Raw genomic sequence first — 19,542 nt, forward strand, 5'->3', positions numbered from 1 at the left:
AAAATGCAGTTGGCGGAAGGGAAGTCCAACCCATTGATAAGTTTTTGAGCATCCATCTCCAGGTTATAGTCATTTGTTTAGCAATTATTTATGTCTACTACTGTATTGGTATGTTAAATATAATCATTCAAAGGTAGAAATGAGAAAGAATATTAAAAATCAATATGCGGCCAGGCACAGTGGCTCACACCTATAATCCCAGTACTTTGAGAGGCCAAAGTAGGAGGATCACTTGAGGCCAGGAGTTTGAGACCAGCCTGGGCAACATAACAAGACGTGCCATCTCTAAATAAATTAAAAAATGTGAAGGGATGTGCTAAAAATTACTTTCTGTCTCCCAGTGATCATCTTGTGTTTCCCTAGGGCTGTGTGCTCCCCACTTTGGAGACCACTGCCTAGGGGGAATCCCTAGTCCCATTATAACACCCCACCACCCCGTGGCTTATTCCAGGGGTAAAGAAAATAAATGCACCCTGAGGCTGGTATCTACCTCTAGTTGGATCCCTGCTAATCCTCATTGTTCTGACAAAACGGCCAGACCCAGTGGCTCACGCCTGTAATCTCAGCACTTTGGAAGGCCGAGGCGGGTGGATCACCTGATGTCAGGAGTTAGAAACCAGCCTGGCTGACCGGGCGTGGTGGCTCCTGTAATCCCAGCACTTTGGGAGGCTGAGGCGGGAGGATCACCTGAGGTCAGGAGTTCAAGACCAGCCTGACCAACATAGAGAAACCCCATGTCTACTAAAAATACAAAATCAGCCCGGCATGGTGGCTCATGCCTGTAATCCCAGCTACTCGGGAGGATGAGGCAGGAGAATCGCTTGAACCTGGGAGGCGGAGGTTGCGGTGAGCTGAGATCGTGCCATTGCACTCCAGCCTGGGCTCAAAACTCCATCTCAAAAAAAAAAAAAGAAAGAAAGAAACCAGCCTGGCCAACATGGTGAAACCCCGTCTCTACTAAAATACAAAAATTAACTAGGTATGGTACACACCTGTAGTCCCAGCTACTTGGAAGTCTGAGAATCACTTGAACCTGGGAGGTGGAGGTTGCAGTGAGCCGAGATGGTGCCACTGCACTGCAGCCTGGGCCACAGAGAGAGACTTCATCTCAACAAACAAGAGAAAACAGTCACAGGTGTGGCTTTCAAGCCCAGTGTTCGCTGCTGTGAAATTTTTCTCACTGCAGCATTTGGCTACTCAGCCCTTTTTTTTTTTTTTTTTTTTTTTTGAGACGGAGTCTCACTCTTTCGCCAGGCTGGAGTGCAGTGGCGCGATCCCGGCTCACTGCAACTTCCACCTCCCGGGTTCAAGCGATTCTTCTGCCTCAGCCCCCTGAGTAGCTGGGAGTACAGGCACGTGCCACCACGCCCAGCTAATTTTTTTGTATTTTTAGTAGAGATGGTGTTTCTCCATGTTGGCCAGGATGATCTTGATCTCTTGACCTCGTGATCCACCTGCCTCGGCCTCCCAAAGTGCTGGGATTATAGGCGTGAGCCACTGCACCTGGCCTAATCAGCCCATTTTATAGGAACCGGTAGCCCTCTTTTACCCCTGCTTTTGTGGCTTTGTTACTCATCTTGCTCAATTTTGTGCCAAGAGTAAATGCAAATGTGGAAATGAAAACTATTGGCATTTTGTGCATCACCCTAGCCCCTCGGGATTCTGTGCCAAGGAGGAACTTTCTGTCTGACTTTCTTGCCTGTTGCTTCTCCCTATGGTACTCTCTTCCTCAGGGTCCTCCTTTGCAGCGCAGGTTGACTTCTCTGGAGAAGGGCATGGGAGCTGGTGGGCAGATGAGGATGGGATGTCAGATCCTGGTGACTGGCCCAGCAGCCTGTAGGAGCTACTCAGTAGTCACCTGGAGAACTCCATGCTGGAGTATGGAGGCCTGGAGGCTAAAAAGTGCAGCGAGTCCAGGCAGCCCAGGGAGATGTTAAGCAAAGGAAGGACACACCCAGGGGCGATGCCTAGAAACCAGGAAGTGGGCATCTCACCCTCTTTAGGCTCCCATCTCAGCTGGAGTCTGAGATCATCTCTTTGTTTCCTGTCTTTGCTGTCCGTGACTGCATCAGTCCATAAACCAAAGTCCCACTACTTAGAGGAAATGTGGCCTGTGGTCTTGTCTCACTGAACAGGCCTTGACTGCCTCTGAAAACTGGGTTAGTCTCTGCACGGACAAAGGCTTGTGTTATCTCCACTAAAGACAGGGAGGCCCGCCAACCAGTCAGTATACTCTATCTCCACAGTCTAGGGATATGGTATATTTTTAACACTGGGATGTATTCCGTGACTAGGAAACATTGTGGAGGGGTGGAAAGAGTATAGGCTTTGGAGACAGAACAGCTACACGATCTTGCTCAATAATGATACATGTTTGTTGAATGTTTACTATGTGCTAGGCACTGTACTAAATGGTTTACAAAGATTATCTCATTTGATCCTTAAAACAGTCAGTCTTCTGGGGTAGTAACTATAATTTCATTTGACATGTCAAAAAACTGAAACTTAGGTTAAAATAACTTGCTCATAGCCCTGGCTGGTAGGTAGCAAGCTGGGATCCTAACCCAGTCTCATACTTTCCAGGTCCTCACCCTTAACTGCAACTTGTCAGCATCCTAAGGTACTTGACCATGCAGCCTGTTCCCTAATCTTTAAAATCAGGCATTCTGGAAAGTTGAGGATTTGGATATGGTTTGTAAGTGCCTGGCACGCAGTCAGAACTTAATAAATGATACCGTTCTCATTCATAGAGAAGCTCAGGTGTCATTTTTATTCTATGGTTTTAAAATGAAATAATCTTGGTTAGTCACTTACAACTTTGACGACTTTAACCACCTGATGAAACCTACCAGTTTTCTGCAGCCTCAGGTCTCCATAAGGGTCTTCTTAAATTGGCTCCTCCCATTTCACCACCAGCTTTTGGGGCCCAAGGTCCTAAGGTTGTGTTCTTGAAGCCAAGTTCCCACATTAATCCATGTTAACCACATGTGGTTAAACCCCTGTTTACCATATACAGATCTATCAGGCTAGGTGCTACAGAGATAAGGAAGACAGTCCAGGCCTCCCGGGGGCTTAGAGCTTGGGGGTGAGAGTAGGGGTGGCAGACGTTAACAAAATCTCCCATGCAGTGTGATCAGGATGGAATCCCTTTTACTGAGAGGCATTGGCACTGCGCTGCTATCACCAAGGTTGATGGCCTCGGATTCCCCTCTGCATCCACCGGTGGGACAGCTGGGGTTGCAGGATTGAGAGGAACCCTGCCAGCTGCTCTGCATCCCAAGGCTCTGAGGCTGAGGGAGTCACGTGCGAGATGTTAGGTCCAAACCAGCCCGCCCTAAGTAGCAAGAATCTAGAACCTGAAGGAAGCTGGTGCAGTGTCCATCAAATCCGTTTCCACAAAGCTACTCCCTGTCTGCAGCTCAGTTTCTGTGAGACTTTCCCGAGGTCTTTTAGAGGCTTAAAATGGTTGGCTGGCATCGGATTCCCTGAGAAGCAGCAGTTAGGAAGCGTGGTTCCTCCAGCACTTAGATGGTTTTCTGAAATTGCTCAAGTATTTCTTCATAATCATGTTCATCATCATCTGCAAAAGAGTCCGAGTCAATGAGGATCTTTAGCATTAGGCAAGTTCCTTCCCTTCTGTAGGGCAGTTTCCTCATCTGTACAGGGAAAGAATTGGCCTGGATGCTCTACGGTCTTTGCTAGCCTAGAAACCACGATTTGTTCTCTCAACACTTTGCAATCCTTTCATTTTCCTGTATGCTGCAGGGAGGGTAGTATGTTGGGGACTGAACTCATTTTTCTTGCCAAAGCCCTAGAGCCCATGAGAAAGACAGTAGGAACCTTTCTACCTGAGCCCACTCCATAGAGGCCTGTCCATCAAACTGGGACCATAGAAGGGTCTGTCCCTGGACAGGGGCACCAGAGGCAAAGGAAGCAGCAAGGTAGGGAGGGGAGACACAAGGACAAGGGTGAGCAGCGCCCACAGGGACTCACCTAGATCCTGCCTTTGGGGCTTAGCGGGCCTGTGGCCCTTCCTGTGGGCAGGAACCTTGCTGTACATACTGGAGCCATCCTTGATGAACTCTGGCAAGGTCTTCGCCTTGGGTTTGGGCAGCCGAGCGTGTTGCTGCAATCCTAAGACTTGAGAAGACTTTGGGAGAAAAAGCAGAAATCATCAGGGTCTCAAGAAATGGGGAAGCAGAGTCCATGAAAAACGGTCATTCACGTTAAGTGTCACTTCCTCTGCTTCTCTCTCTACTTCCTTTTCAGGCTATGACCTCTCAAGACCCCTGGTGTTTTCGCTACATGCATGTGAAATATTCTCTGGCAAGGGAGAAAGGGATCAGGGTAGAAAATGAGGATGGGGTTGGGGGTTGGAGACAGGGTGTTCCTGGGATTCTCCACAAAGGAATTTGGTCAATGTCCTTTAATTCTCTTGCTGAAGGGGAAAAAAGCAAAGTGGGGATACCATAAGAAAGGAGCCACAAAGCCTCGTGACGACGCCTGAGCTGAGGTGGCCCAGAAGAAAGAGGACTTCCACTGCGCTCCCCCATGTGCCAGATGCTACATGACGTCTGCTCTTTAATCCTCAAGTTACCCTCTGAGTGGTTTCAATTCCCAGTTTATGTAGGAGAGAAAGTGTGCCTTGTCAAAGGTCACACGGGGATCCACAGCAGGGCCAAGGTTTGGACCCAGAGCCACGCCTGTGACCTGTAGAGGCAGCGGTCTTGGCGCCCCACCACGCTTTACAGAGTGTGTGGCACAGCTCTCTGATCAGCACCAAGATTCCAACGCACAGAGGGGAAAAGTTGTGGTTCCAGGGCGACAGCAGTGACCGGGCCCAGAGTTCCTCCATCGGGAGCCAAGACACGGGCTAAGGTCTGTCGGTTCTGGAAAGTACCCTTTTCAGCACTGGCACAAGGCCTGTGTTTCGGATGTTTCAGTCCAGCCATTGTCAGAAAATGACTTCCCACGCTCACGCCACAGATAAAAGCCCCTGCTGGGGCTGAGACCACTCAGGAGTCATCTTGTAATTTCCACTGCCACCTGCTGCCTACCACACATGATTAAATACGAGTCACCCAAGATCCCAAAACAAGAGCTGGGGATAGTAAAGGACTTTTGATCTGTCTCATCCCCTCCCGTTCTCAGCAGACCGCGGTAGTTAGAAACTCAGGCTGTGTGGTCAGACCCAATTGCAAGCTCTGGCCCTGCCACTTGTTGGCTGTGTGATCTCAGGTAAACTATTTGACCTCTCTGTGCTTCTCACCTTCTCAACTGTGAAGCAGGACACCGGTGTGTAACTCAGAAGCACTGTGAGAATTGGTTGGGACAAAGCATATCAGGGGCCTGCCACAGAGTAAGCAGGTCACAGAAAGCAGCTGCAGAGGATATCACGGGTCTACTGGTGAGAAAAAGGACGCTCGGAGGAGTACCCAGCACAGGCAGAGTAAGTGAACCGAAACGTAAACTTAGTCTTTCTGACCCCATGCCTGGCTCTTTCCCGCTCATCTGTGATTCTGTTTGGCCCCGTTTAGCAGGTCCTCTCTGGCCTTGGAGCAGGTAAGGTCCCTGCCCCGACAGAACTCTTTTCAGCCAGAGACTCAGGTAGGACTCACTAAAAACAACGTGTCCTGAGCTACATAGAGCGTGCAGTGGGAGCACAGAAGAGGAGGCAGGACCACCGCTGCTGAGTGAGAAATCCGAGTCCCACCTTGCCTGTGAGCCTGAAGGAGGAAGAACACTGCTGGCAGAAGGCCTGGGTGTGGGGCTCTGAAGCAGGAGTCCCGGCGCCAGGAGGGAGCTGCGGGCATTTCTCTCGCTGGAGCGTGGACAGCAGAGTGAGTGGAGGAAGATGGGTCGGGGAGGTGCGACAAGTCAGCTTATAAAGGACCCTGGATGCCATGTTAAGGGGTTTGCATCATCCCATGATGATGGGCAGCCACAGAAGGTTCCAGAAGATGGAGCTGAGGCCCATCGATGACTAAGAAAGGAGTTAGGAGGCCTTTCTGCCAGCTTTTGTAAGAGCCTGCTGAAGCAGTTTAGGAGCAAAATGATGAGGCTCGAACTAGGGAGTGAAGGCAGCAGTAGTGGAGAGAGGAAAGCACCATGAACTTGGAGTTAGACTGTCCATGGCCAAGTTCAGTCCTCCCACTTATTAACAGGGACCCTGGGCGAGTCTTAGGGTCTCCAAGTCCTCGTTTTCTCAATCATAAGATACTGATAATCATGCCAACCTCAGGATTAATTGCGAGGTGGAATGAGAATAATGGGTGCAAAGTGTGCAAGTTTATAAACTACAAGTTTACACAGTTGCAAGAGAAACATGACAGGCAGACGTGACAAAGAAGCAGTGATCCCAATATGTGACCCCTCCGTGCCCTCTGGGATTATACTAGTACCTTGACGCCTCCCTCACTGCTGTGTCTCCTCTGCTTGCTGAGGCCCTGACTTTTAGGGGGCCTGGGTGGGGGGGCTTGGATCTCACAGGCTGGTAACTTCCGAAGACGATAATAGAAGGTGTCTGTCAGCTCCTCCACTGTGGCTATGGGGAGAGACCCCTCTGGCAAGTCTGGCTGCCCCTTGGCCTCCACGACAGTCAGGTCCAGCCACCGGGGAGGGATCTCAAAGCACATCCCAGGCTCAGAGTCCAGGCTCACCACCAAGAATGGCTCTGTGATCTTCTCCTCCAGCCGCAGGCCCAGGAAGGAGGTCAGAGGGTCAGTGGGGTGGCTGGTGTCCTTGGCCACCACCTTGACCTCACAAGGCAGTGAAAACTGGGCAGTCAGATCTGCCAGGCTGTAGCGCCGGCTGTCACTCATCTCCTCCACGAAACTGCCAGGGAAGTGGAAGGGCAGCAGGACCCGCTCTGGGCTCTCTGCCTCCTCTTTGCACTCTTCCTCCTCATCCTCCCCAGCCTGGTCACTCAGCCGCTGACAAACCAAGACATCCACGTCACTGCCCTGGGCCCCATGGGCCTGGCCAGGCCCCAGCACCTCCAGCCGGTCACCCACAGCCAGGGACGTGAACTCGGGATTCTCCTCCCTCTCGCCCTCACAGTCCTTTGTGGCCACCACCCGGAGTGGCCGGCCTGGCTGGAAAGCACCTAGGAGGTCATAGGCCGTGGGGAACTCCCTTGGCCGCCGCCGCAGCTTGCCTTGGTAGCCCCCTGACACCAGGAAGTGCCTGGGCACCTTGCGGCCCTTGCTTGAGGCCAGGACCCGCCAGGGTGGTGAGGCTAGGCCATAGACGCAAAGCCTCTGGCCTTTTTGCAAGGAGCCCACCCACGGGCTGAGGAAGATGGGGCGGCCCTCAGGAACCTCCAGGATCTCCATGGACAGGGGGAAAGGGCCTTCCCAGGCCAGGACCTCGCTCAGCAGCAGCGGTTTGATAAAGTGGACGTGCCGGGAGGAGGCAGTGACGTCCTCCACGTCGACCTCCAGGGTAGAAGGGATCTTGACAATGGTCCTGCGCACTGTGGAGAGGGGCAGCTCAGTGGCACTGCATGCCACCCCAGAAGTGGCCCCCACCCCAGGCATAGAGCATTGGCTGGGCCGGCTGGCCTCCCTCCCGCTGCTGTCTTTTCTTTTTTTTTTTTTGAGATGGAGTTTCACTCGAGATGGAGTGCCCTTGTCGCACAGGCTGGAATGCAATGGCACAGTCTCGGCTCACTGCAACCTCCACCTCCCAGATTCAAGCAGTTCTTCCACCTCAGCCTCCCGAGTAGCTGGGATTACAGGCACCCGCCACCATGCCCAGCTAATTTTTGTAGTTTTAGTAGAGATGGGGTTTCACCATGTTGGTCAGGCTGGTCTCGAACTCCTGTCCTCAGGTGATCCTCCCACCTTGGCCTCCCAAAGTGCTGGGATTACAGGCATGAGCCACCACGCCCGGCCCCCGCTGCCATCTTTTCTTTCCAATCAGAATCTTCCAATTTACACTACGCCACATTCCCACACATGCTTTCCCTTCAACCTTCTTTTTTTTTTTGAGATGGAGTCTGGCTCTTGTCGCTCAGGCTGGAGTGCAGTGGTGCGATCTTGGCTCACTGCAAGCTCTAGCCCCCGGGTTCACGCCATTCTCCTGCCTCAGCCTCCCAAGTAGCTGGGACTACAGGTGCCCGCCACCACGCCCGGCTAATTTTTTTGTATTTTTAGTAGAGACGGGGTTTCACCATGTTAGCCAGGATGGTCTTGATCTCCTGACCTCGTGATCCACCTGCCTCGGCCTCCCAAAGTTCTAGGATTACAGGCGTGAGCCACTGTGCCTGGCCCCAACCTTCTTAAAAAAATTACTATTTTTATTTTTTTTCCTCCAAGTATTAAGAAAGAAGAAAAATAAATTATTAAATTTTTATTTTTAGGCTGTGCTCGGTGGCTCACGCCTGTAATCCCAGCACTTTGGGAGGCCGAGGTGGGCAGATCACCTGAGGTCAGGAGTTCCAGACCAGCCTGGCCAATATGGCGAAACCCCGTCTCTACTAAATATACAAAAAAATTATCTGGGCATGGTGGCGGGCGCCTATAATCCCAACTACTAGGGAGGCTGAGGCAAGAGAATCGCTTGAACCTGGGAGATGGAGGTTGCAGTGAGCTGAGATCAACCATTGTACTCCAGCCTGGGTGACAGAGTAAGACTCTGCTTCAAAAAAAAAAGAGAGAGATGAGGTCTCGCCCTGTTGCCCAGGCTGGAGTGCAAGGGTGTGATCATAGCTCACTACAACCTTGAACTCCTGGGCTCAAGCGATCCTCCTGCCTCAGCCTCCAGAGTAGCTGCTACTACAAGCACTAAGCCTAGCTGATTTTTAAAAAAAATTTTTGTAGAGATGGGGGTCTTGCTATGTTGCCTAGTCTGGTCTGGAACACCTGAGATCAAGTGATCCTCCAAAGTGCTGGTATTACATGCGTGAGCCACTGCACCTGGTGTAGCCGAGATAATTTGAGCATCAATAAGAATAACTGGCCAGGAACGGTGGCTCACGCCTGTAATCCCAGCACTTTGGGAGGCCAAGGCGGGTGGACCACCTGAGGTCAGGAGTTCAAGACCTGCCTCGCTAACATGGTGACACTCCGTTTCTACTAAAAATACAAAAAATTAGCCGGACATGGTGGTGCACGCCTGTAATCCCAGCTACTCGGGAGGCTGAGGCAGGAGAATCGCTTGAATCTGGAGGGTGAGCCAAGATCACACCATTGCACTCCAGCTTGGGCAACAAGAGCGAAACTCCATCTCAAAAAAAAAGAATAACTTCAGTGTAATACAGAGGGAGCAACCTGAAGTTCCAGCTGATCCTCAGGGATGGGGTGGGGGTGTCTTCCATCAGAGCAGCTCCCAGGGGCAACCCTCTTTCTCTCCCCCAGCAGCGCTCATCCATCTGCCCAGGCAACTCACTGTGCATGATGGCTTGGATCTCATACTGGGGCCGCAGGATCAGGGAATGCCAGGGCAGGGTGGGGCAGGTGAGGACGAGGTCTTTCAGGGCTGGATCCTGTAGGACCTGGAGCAGAGTTCGAGGGGCACTAGGCTCCCATGTCCAGAAGGGCCCCTTCTGGGATAGGGGCAGGTGCAGAATGACCTGCTGACCCTCCATGCCCAGGACACAGCGGGCAGAGCGGATCCCGAGGTGCATCACCACAGCCTCAAGCATGAGGAGCTGGTCCTCAGTCACCACCCTGCCCTCTGTGACAATCCTGTGGGTCGACATGAAGCAAGTGGGCAGCTGCTTGGAGCTCTGAGTTGTGGCAGAGACCAGCTCCTCCAGGGTTTCATAGCTCTGTGGGGTGTTGAGGGGGGTGAAGTAGCCTGTGGGGGACAGCAGAGAGCAGGCAGGTCACTGTGGGGTGTCAGGGTGGGGCAGGCCTTTGCCAGGTCCAGACCCCAGTCTGGCCCTGCAGATGACCCAGCCAGAATCCCCCAGGGACAGGTGTGAATGACAGATTTGCATCTGGACATCTGGGCTGCAGGGCTGAGGGACACAGGGCAGAAAGTGGCAGTGCATGAAGGGACAGGGAGAGACAGGAAGTAGGAACCGAGAGAGACTTGTCACCAGAGACACAGAGAATGGAAGAGGGACACATTCCCTGACAGACACACTAGACTTCCACACTCTCCAAGCTCCTGACCCTACCTGCCTCTAACTGCCATCTTAGCCTTTCCTCCAGATGCCTCTCCACAGGTCCGATCCCACTCATCCAAAACCTGCCGTCCCTCTCTCCCAAACGAACATCCCAGGAGCTGCTGGCCAGAGCCACCTCAGACCACCCACTTTACCCCTGCATCCTGGCTGCCAATAGTGACTGCCCGACTGTCCCTGCACCCCCTCCCTCCAGCCCCCACCCATTCTGCCAGCAGCTGGCCTAAATACCTCGCTTCCAGACGTGATACCGCTTTTGGGAAGCAGGCTTTTCCTGCCCCAAACCCACAACCTGAAGCTAATCGAGGAAACACTGCACAAGCTGGGACTGGCTCACACCAGTAATCCCAGCACTTGGGAGGCTGAGGCGGGCGGATCGCTTGAGCTCAGGAGTTGGAGACCACACTAGGCAATATGGTGAAACTCTGTCTCTACCAAAAATACAAAAAAATGCCAGGCATGGTGGCTCACGCCTGTAATCCCAACACTTTTTTTTTTTTTTTTTTTTTTTTGAGACGATGTGTCTGTTGCCCAGGCTAGAGTGCGGTGGCGCAATCTTGGCTCACTGCAAGCTCCACCTCCCGGGTTCACGCCATTCTCCTGCCTCAGCCTCCTGAGCAGCTGGGACGACAGGTGCCTGCCACCACACCCGGCCAATTTTTTGCATTTTTAGTAGAGACAAGGTTTCACCATGTTAGCCAGGCTGGTCTCGAACTCCTGACCTTGTGATCCACCTGCCTCGGCCTCCTAAAGTGCTGGGATTACAGGCCAGGCGTGGTGGCTCATGTCTGTAATCCCAGCACTTTGGGAGGCCGAGGAGGGTGGATCACAAGGTCAGGAGATCGAGACCATCCTGGCCAATACGGTGAAACCCCGTCTCTAAAAATACAAAAAAATTAGCCGGGTGTGGTGGTGCATGCCTGTAATCCCAGCTACTTGGGAGGCTGAGGCAGGAGAATTGCTTGAACCCAGAAGGTGGAGGTTGCAGTGGGCCAAGATCGCTCCACTGCACTCCAGCCTGGGTGACAGAGCGAGACTCTGTCTCAAAAAAAAACAAAAACAAAAACAAAAAAACACAAACAACAACAACAACATTAGCTGGGCATGGTGGCACAGGCCTGTAGTCCCAGCTACTTGGGAGGCTGAGGCAGGAGGATTGCTTGAGCCCAGGAGACGGAGGTTGCAGTGAACTGAGATCATGCCACTGCAATCCAGCCCGGGCAACAGAGCAAGACTCTGTCTCAAAAAAAATAAAAATAAAAAATTGGCTGAGTGTGGTGGCCCACACCTGAAATCCCAGCTACTCAGGAAGCTGAGGTGGGAGGATCACTTGAGCCAGGGAGGCACAGGTTTCAGTGAGCCGTGATTGTACCACTGCACTCCAGCCTAGGTGACACAGCAAGACTGTCTCAAAAAAAAAAAAAAATTAATGAATCTGGATAAAGGATGTACAGGAGTTTTAGCAAATTCTAGTTCTGTAAGTTTCAAATTATTTCAAAAGAAAAAAACTCGAAATATAAAATACATCACTTCCATATTAAAAACCATCATTGGGGCCGGACATGGTGGCTCACACCTGTAATGCCAACACTTTGGGAGGCCGAGGCAGGAGGATCACATGAACCCAAGAGTTTGAGTGAGACCAGGCTGGAGAACATAGCAAGACCCTGTCTCTACTAAAAACGAAACAAAAAACCCTCATTGGCTCCTCATTGCCTTCGAAATAAAGAACAAACAGTGTCAGCACACCACATAGCCCCCAGGTGGTATGGCTCCTGTGGCTCCCCACACAACTTGCCCCTAACCTGGAAGCCACACTTTCCCACATCTGGCAGGCAGTCACATAACAGCCAGTCCTCAGAGTGTGCCTGCTTTGTACCAGGTGCCCCCTCCCCACTTTTTTTTTTTTTTTTTTTTTGAGAGACAGAGTCTCTCTCTATTGCCCAGGCTGCAACCTCCACCTCCCAGGTTGAAGTGATTCTCATGCCTCAGCCTCCTGAATAGCTGGGATTACAGGTGCCCCCTACCACCCCTAGCTAATTTTTGTATTTTTAGCAGAGATGGGGTTTCACCATGTTGGCCGGGCTGGTCTTGAACTCCTGACCTCAGGTGATCCACCCGCCTCAGCCTCCCAAAGAGCTGGGATCACAGGCATGAGCCACCAGCCACTGCACCCAGCCTGTCCCAGGCCCCCTTCTAAGTGCTGTATACATATCAGCTCATTTCATCCTCATATCAAGCCTAATCGCCCTCATTACAGAAGAGGAAACTGAGGCCCAGGGAGGTCCCAGAGAGGCCCAGAGAGGAACCTGCCTAGCTTGCCCAAGGCCACTGGGATTCAATTCCAGGCCACTGGCTTCAGGGTCCAGGCCATGGCCCACCACACTACATGCCTCTTAAAATAATTGAGCTCTGGCCGGGCACGGTGGCTCATGCCTGTAATCCCAGCACTTTGGGAGGCCAAGGCGGGCAGATCACGAGGTCAGGAGATCGAGATCATCCTGGTTAACACGGTGAAACTTTGTCTCTACTAAAAATACAAAAAAAATTAGCTGGGTGTGGTGGCGGGCGCCTGTAGTCCCAGCTACTCGGGAGGCTGAGGCAGGAGAATGGTGGGAACCCGGGAGGCAGAGCTTGCAGTGAGTCCAGATCACGCCACTGCACTCCAGCTTGGGTGACAGAGCGAGACTCCATCTCCAAAAAGTAAAAATAAAAAAAAATAATAAGAATTGAGCTCCTTGGAGTTTCCTGAGCACCAAATGTGCACATGCTACTCCCTGTGGCTGGGATCTTTCTTCTGGTTCAGATGCCACCTCCTCCAAGAAGCCCTCACAGATCCTGAGGCAGGTTACTGTTGCTCAGACCCCTCTCTAAAGCTTATGACTCCTTTTACTGTTGCCCTCCTCTCACTGTCATCCCAGAAGCTCCCCACTGGAGAGGGTGGCACCTGATTCATCCTGACCCCCATACCCACAGCCCCCCACACGGAGCCTGGCACACATGGGTGTCTGCAGATGTTTGGGGAGTGAATGTGTGAGTGAACTCAGAGACAGGCACCTGGACAGGGCTTGGAACAGAGGCAGGTGTGACCAGAGACTGAGAGGGAGAGGGTGCAACCTCTCTGAGTCCAGGGCATTGCTGACCCTCTGAGGACATCCCCACCCTTGAGGCTGGGTTGTGGTGAATGTGAGGGCCTCGGGAGCAAACCCCGAGGGGAGGGAGTGACTGCTGGACGTGGCAAGCCCATGAGCAGCCTGCGGGTGTGCCAGGAGAGTGCCAGGGCACATGGGGAGGCAGAGGTGCCCACCTTACCCTGGAAGTTGGGGGCGAGCTCCATGGTCTGGCTGGTCTTCGGGTTCTCACAGACCACCTTCTGGAGGCGGACCTGGGTGACCTTGATCAGGTCCCCCGTGGAAAGGCAGCACTCATTCCCAGAGATCTCATAGATGGAGCCTGCGGAGACAAGGACTCCATTTCCCCACTGGACAAGGGCCAAGTGCTGGGCAGCCTGTGCCCTGGTGCCCAACAAGCTCTGCTTTGCCATGCCTTTGCACATGGTACCTGCTGCCTGGCATGCCCTGCTCTGTCGTTCCTGCCTCATGCCCACAGGTTCAGTCGTCCTCAGCTGTCCTTGCCCCTCCTGGCATCGGTGCACCCCACTGTGGCACACTTCTCTGGCCTTTTTCACATCCCCGTGCTTCCTCCACTGAGTTCACAGGCAGGGCTGATCCATCTCAACATCACTGCAGCCAGCACAGGGCTTGGCCTCTGAGTATGTAGTAAGTCCACAAATCAGTAAATAACCCAGTGAATCCCCCTCTCTGAGCCTGATTTTGTAGCTGTACACTAAGGGAGTTGGGATTCCCTTAGTGTACAGCTACAAAATCAGGCTCAGAGAGGGGTCAGTGGCTCCCTGGAGATCACCCGGAGCCAAGGCCGGTACCCAGCCCTCCTAGCACCCTGGAAAATAGAGGGGCACTGACAGAGTGAGGCCCAGTGGGCAAAGTTCTGCTTTCCTGGTTTAAAGTGTGTAAGTGAGGGTTGGGCACGGTGGCTCACGCCTGTAATCCCAGCACTTTGGGGGGCCAAGGTGGGTGGATCACGAGATCAGGAGATCGAGACCATCCTGGCTAACACAGTGAAACCCCGACTCTACTAAAAATACAAAAAAAATTAGCCAGGCATGGTGGCAGGCACCTGTAGTTCCAGCTACTCGGGTGGCTGAGGCAGGAGAATGGCGTGAACCCGGGAGGCGGAGTTTGCAGTGAGCCGAGATCACGCCACTTCACTCCAGCCTGGGTGACAGAGTGAGACTCCGTCTCAAAAAAATAATAATAAATAAAAATAAATAAATTAATTAAATTAAATAAAGTGTGTAAGTGGTGTCGAGAACACAGAAGGTGCTCAATAAAGATCTCTCACGCACACACGAGTGCACAGTCTCTCCATCCAGCTAATGGAGGACAACAGACTACGTGGCAGGACCTTGAGGCCACCTGAACCCAGCCCCACCCACAGGGCAGCTCCAACATCAGCCCTGAGAAACTGATGAAAACCTCCCCACGTACTGCCAGGAAAATGCCCACCAGTCATAAACCACAGTCTGTTTACAATGTCAGAGCATGGGCCTTCCAGACTGGTGAGAACAGCAGCTGTGGTACTACAGATACCCGGCACTGTGCCAAGGGCTACTGATGCGTCATTGTGTTTAAGACCCATGACTGCTCTTGCGGAGACAGGCAGTTTCAATTTCCTAAATAATGAAACAGCTGGCCAGGAATGGTGGCTCATGCCTGTAATCCCAGCACTTTGGGAGGCCAAGGCAGGGGGATCACCTGAGATCAGGAGTTCGAGATCAGCCTGCCCAACATGGTGAAACCCCGTCTCTACTAAAAATACAAAAATTAGCCCAGTGTGGAGGTTGGCGCCTGTAATCCCAGCTACTCAGGAGGCTGAGGCAGGAGAATTGCTTGAACCCAGGAGGTGGAGGTTGCAGTGAGCTGAAATCAGGCTACTGCACTCCAGCCTGGGTGACAGAGGGAGACTCCATCTCAAAAAAAAAAAAAAAGAAGAAGAAGAAAAAGAAACAGCCTCTCAGGGGCTGAGTAGGTTGTACATGATGATCAGGTAATAGGAGGCAGAACTGGAAGTTATGGCTGGGTGCGGTGGCTCACGCTTGTAATCCCAACACTTTGGGAGGCTAAAGTGGGAGGACTGCTTGAGGACAGGAATTCAAGACCAGCCTGGGCAACACAGACCTCGTCCTTTTTTTTGAGACAGAGTCTCACTGTCGCCCAGACTGGAGTGCAGTGGTGTAATCATAGCTCACTGCAACCTCAACCCCTCAGGCTCAAGCAATCCTCCCACCTCAGCCTCCTGAGTAGCTGAGACTACAGGCATGCACCATCACACCTGACTAATTTTTTTATTTTGTGTAGAGACACGGTCTCAGTATGTTACCCAGGTTGGTCTTGAACCCCTGAGCTCAAGTGATCCTCCTGCCTCAGCCTCCCAAAGTGCTGGGATTACAAGCATGAGCCACCACACCCTGCAATTTTTTATTTTAAAATTTTTTGTAGACATGATGTCTCACCATGTTGCCAGGGCTGATCTCGAACTCCTAGGCTCAAGCAATCTTCCCACCTCAGCCTCCCGAAGTGTTGAGATTATAAGCATGAGCTATCACACACAACCTATGTTCTATTAAACAAAAAACAGGGCCTGGTGTGGTGGCTCATGCCTGTAATCCCAACACTTTGGGAGGCCGAGGCAGGCAGATCACTTGAGTCCAGGGGTTTGAGACCGGCCTGGGCAACATGACAAAACCCCATCTTTACAAAAAATACAAAAATTAGCTGGACGTTGTCCTGGTGCGTGCCTGTGGTCCCAGCCTCTCAGGGAAGCTGAGGTGGGAGGATCACTTGAGCCCAGGAGGTCAAGGCTGCAGTGAGCTGTATCGTGCCACTGCACTCCAGCCTGGGCAACAGAGCCAGACTCTGTCTCAAAAAAAAAAAAAAAAAAAAAAAAAAACCTAGGTTGAACCCAGGGTGTTTGCCTCCAGAGCCAGTGCTCCTAACCAACCACGCAGCCAGCCCCTTCTGAGTGCCCTGTAGACGCCTGCCCCTATTGGCATGGCCATCTGTCCTCCACACTCACCCCATCCGCACACCCACACCCTGTCAGGGCCTTCTCTAGTCACCATCACTCTGACTTCCACCATTTCCACCATCCCGCGTCAGGCAGGATGAGGAAACAGGTGTTGTAACACCAGCAGGCAAAGGGTGCTGGGAGGACGGAGACGCTTGGTCCTGGGCTGGGGGAAGAGCAAACAGATCCCAGGCACCTGCCTGCAGAAAGCCCCTGGAGGTAGAGTCAGAATTTGAACCCAGATCTGCCAGATTCCCAAGCAGACCTGGAGAGACCCACTGCGAGGTGGTGGCCCCCTGCGGGACCCTTCATGCGGGACCTCCTTGGTCTAGGACCCCACTTGGGACCCCAAACACTCTGCTGGAAGCTGCTGCGACAGAGCGTTTTTCTGCAGCCAGGGAACAGGATGGGGCAGGGCCCTCAAGCCTCAGTTCGCTCTCTAAGGAAGGAACCCGCACCCCCACACAGCATCTCTCTCCTCCACCTCCATCTCCCCTACTCGGTGGCCCACGGGTCCTCCCTGCCCACAGAGCAGCCCTGGCCACCCATCCACTGTGCTGTCCTCCCCTGCCCTCCACTGTCTGTTATTCCCTCACCGCTTGCTCCTTCAGGCAATGACTAGTGACTGTGCGCCTGCTGTGTGCCCATCCCTGTGAACCAGGCCGCTGCGGGCAGGCGGCTGATGTACGGGGGCGTGCAAGGAGCAGAGAGCCAGGAAGGCTTCCGGGAGGAAGCGCCATTTAAGCTGAGAACTGAAGAGCTGATCAAATCAAGTACTGCCCATGGTCAAACAGAAGGCCAAGGTGGACGCAGGGACTGAAGGAAGGCAGTGTAGAGGAGGGCCAGGGGGAGGAGTGGGAGGACACAGACGGGAAGACTGACCCTGCACTTCAGAATCAAGACGCAGCCACGACCACCAGCGGCCTAATGCTGCGTCCCGGCGCGGTCGGAGCTCTGTCCCATGCGCACCGCGGGGCCACCTAGGAGTGGCCCGGCTGCATCCACCTCCCGCGCCTCAACCCACTGACTTTTCATCACTACCCTGCGGGGCAGGTCAGCGGTCCCCGTTCCACGAAAGCAAAAGCCGAGGTCCAAAGAGGTTGAGTGTGGCCCCAAATCACACAGCTTGGCCAGTGGCAGCGTCGGGATTTGAACCCGGGGGCAGTTTCCCCGGATTGCTAACGTCTTCTCCGGTTCTCTGCCCCCGCCCCACACCAAGGGAGTGCTCGGAGGGGTTCCAGCCCCCGCTCACCCTCGAAGTAGACCCCCGAGCAGACCCGCAGCACGCGCGGGAGGGAGGCGGGGTCCAAGGCGCGCACGAAGTCCTGCAGCGACACCGGCTCCATGGTCCCCGCGGCTCTCTGGGCTCAGACTGAGGGGCGGGCGGGCGGTCCCCGGGAGCCCTGCAGCCCCGCCCCGCCGATGCCCCGCCCCGCACGCCGAAGCCGCCCCGCCAGCCCGCGGGAACCCTGCAGCCCCGCCCCGCCGAAGCCCCGCCCCCCCGCCCCCTGCAGTACCCTATGGGGAGGGCGCGATGATGAAGATGAGGAAGTCCCAGACGCCCCCTCAGCAGTGCTCCCAGTTAGAAAAAGGGGACGCGGCCCGACTTGTTCTGCGTCTCATAGGAGGGACATGCCTCTGCCCTTTGGGTTTGAGGAGGGAGATGTAGTGTCAGGGCTCCCGAATGTCCCTCCAGGACACTCCATGGTCCTCTAGCAGAAACCTCCTGGTGAAGGGGATCTCATTACCTCTCCAGAACTCCCATACTCTTTCGATAATTATTGCCTACGTTGGCCTCGAACTCCTGGACTCAAGTGATCCTACCACCTCGGTCTGCCAAAGTGCTGGGATCACAGGTGTGATCCACCTGGGAGCCACCACGCCGGGCCTCACCAATTCTAGTTAAAAATTCTTCCGAAGGCTAAAGAGAAATCTGCTTAGGAGCCGGACCAACCACTTATCCTGACCCCACAGGCTCGGGATAAGCCTTTTCCATTTCCCTGTCCCTCAGGAGTCAGACCAACATAGGTTCAAATCCCAGGTCTCCTCTTGCTCGTTGTATGACGTTAGGCAAATCACTTTGATTGTGTGAACCTCAGTTTCTTACTCTCTAAAACAGGGAGAAGAGGGCCGGGCGCAATGGCTCACGCCTATAATCCCAGCACTTTGGGAGGCCGAGGCGGGTGGATCACCTGAGGTCAGGAGTTTGAGACCAGACTAACATGGTGAAAACCCGTTTCTACTAAAAATACAAAAAAACCCTAGCCAGACGTGGTGGCACACACCTCTAATCCCAGCTACTCGGGAGGCTGAGGCAGGAGAATCGCTTGAACCTGGGAGGCAGAGGTTGCAGTGAGCCGAGATTGTACCATTGCACTCCAGTTTGGGCAATAAGAGCAAAACTCCGTCTCGAAAAACAAAAACAAAAACAAAAAAACAGGGAGAAGAGGCTGGGTGTGGCCTGTAATCCCAGCACTTTGGGAGACTGAGGCAGGAGGATCACTTGAGACCAGGAGTCCTAGACCACCCTGGGCAAACTAGCAAGACCCTGTCTCTTAAAAAAAAGAATAAAATAAAATAAGGCCAGGCGCGGTGGCTCACGCCTATAATCCTAGCACTTTGGGAGGGTGAGGCGGGCAGATCTCCTGAAGTCAGGAGTTCAAGACCAGCCTGGCCAATATGGCAAAACCCTGTCTCTACTAAAAATACAAAAAAATTACTGGGCACAATGGCTCATGCCTGTAATCCCAGCACTTTGGGAGGCCAAGTTGGACAGATCACCTGAGGTCAGGAGTTCGAGACCAGCCTGACCAACAGGGAGAAACTCCGGCTGTACTAAAAATACAAAAGTAGCTGGGCGTGGTGGCACATGCTTGTAATCCTATCTACTCAGGAGGCTGAGGCAGGAGAATCGCTTGAACCCGGGATGTGGAGTTTACAGTGGGCCGAAATTGCATCATTGCACTCCAGCTTGGGCAACAAGAGCAAAACTCTGTCTCAAAAAAAAAAAAAAAAAAATTAGCTGGGTGTAGTGGTGCGTGCCTGTAATCCCAGCTACTCGGGAGGCGGAGGCAGGAGAATCGCTTGAACCCGGGGGGCAGAGGTTGCAGTGAGCCGAGATCACGCCACTTTACTCCAGCCTGGGTAACAGAGCAAGACTCCATCTCAAAAATAAACAAATAAATAAATAAATAAATAAATAAAATATCCAGGCATGGTGGCATGCACCTGCACTCTCAGCTACTCAGGAGACTGAGGCAGGA

General features: G+C 53.0%; 1 protein-coding gene across 5 annotated transcripts; it reads right to left on the reverse strand.

Annotated features, from left to right (window-relative positions):
* Positions 1-2,747: 2,747 nt before the first annotated feature.
* On the reverse strand, positions 2,748-17,726 carry THEMIS2 (thymocyte selection associated family member 2). 5 transcript variants are annotated; one of them, XM_016957282.3, is made up of 6 exons: positions 17,532-17,726; positions 13,445-13,585; positions 9,391-9,801; positions 6,402-7,474; positions 3,994-4,150; positions 2,748-3,580 (listed from the first exon to the last, which is right to left on the reverse strand). In XM_016957282.3, exons 1-6 carry the CDS (start codon positions 17,623-17,625, stop codon positions 3,525-3,527), a joined length of 1,932 nt encoding a protein of 643 aa, XP_016812771.1. In that variant the 5' UTR covers positions 17,626-17,726; the 3' UTR covers positions 2,748-3,524. The 5 variants fall into 5 exon arrangements, with proteins under 5 accessions (XP_016812771.1, XP_063660079.1, XP_016812775.1 ...); XM_063804009.1 differs by lacking the exon at positions 17,532-17,726 and adding an exon at positions 13,694-13,928; XM_016957286.3 differs by lacking the exon at positions 9,391-9,801 and having other exon boundaries at positions 17,532-17,717.
* Between the last annotated feature and the right edge of the window lie 1,816 nt (positions 17,727-19,542).

The sequence above is a fragment of the Pan troglodytes genome, chromosome 1, assembly GCF_028858775.2.
Source record: "Pan troglodytes isolate AG18354 chromosome 1, NHGRI_mPanTro3-v2.0_pri, whole genome shotgun sequence".
In the NCBI taxonomy this organism is placed as follows: Eukaryota; Metazoa; Chordata; class Mammalia; order Primates; family Hominidae; genus Pan; species Pan troglodytes.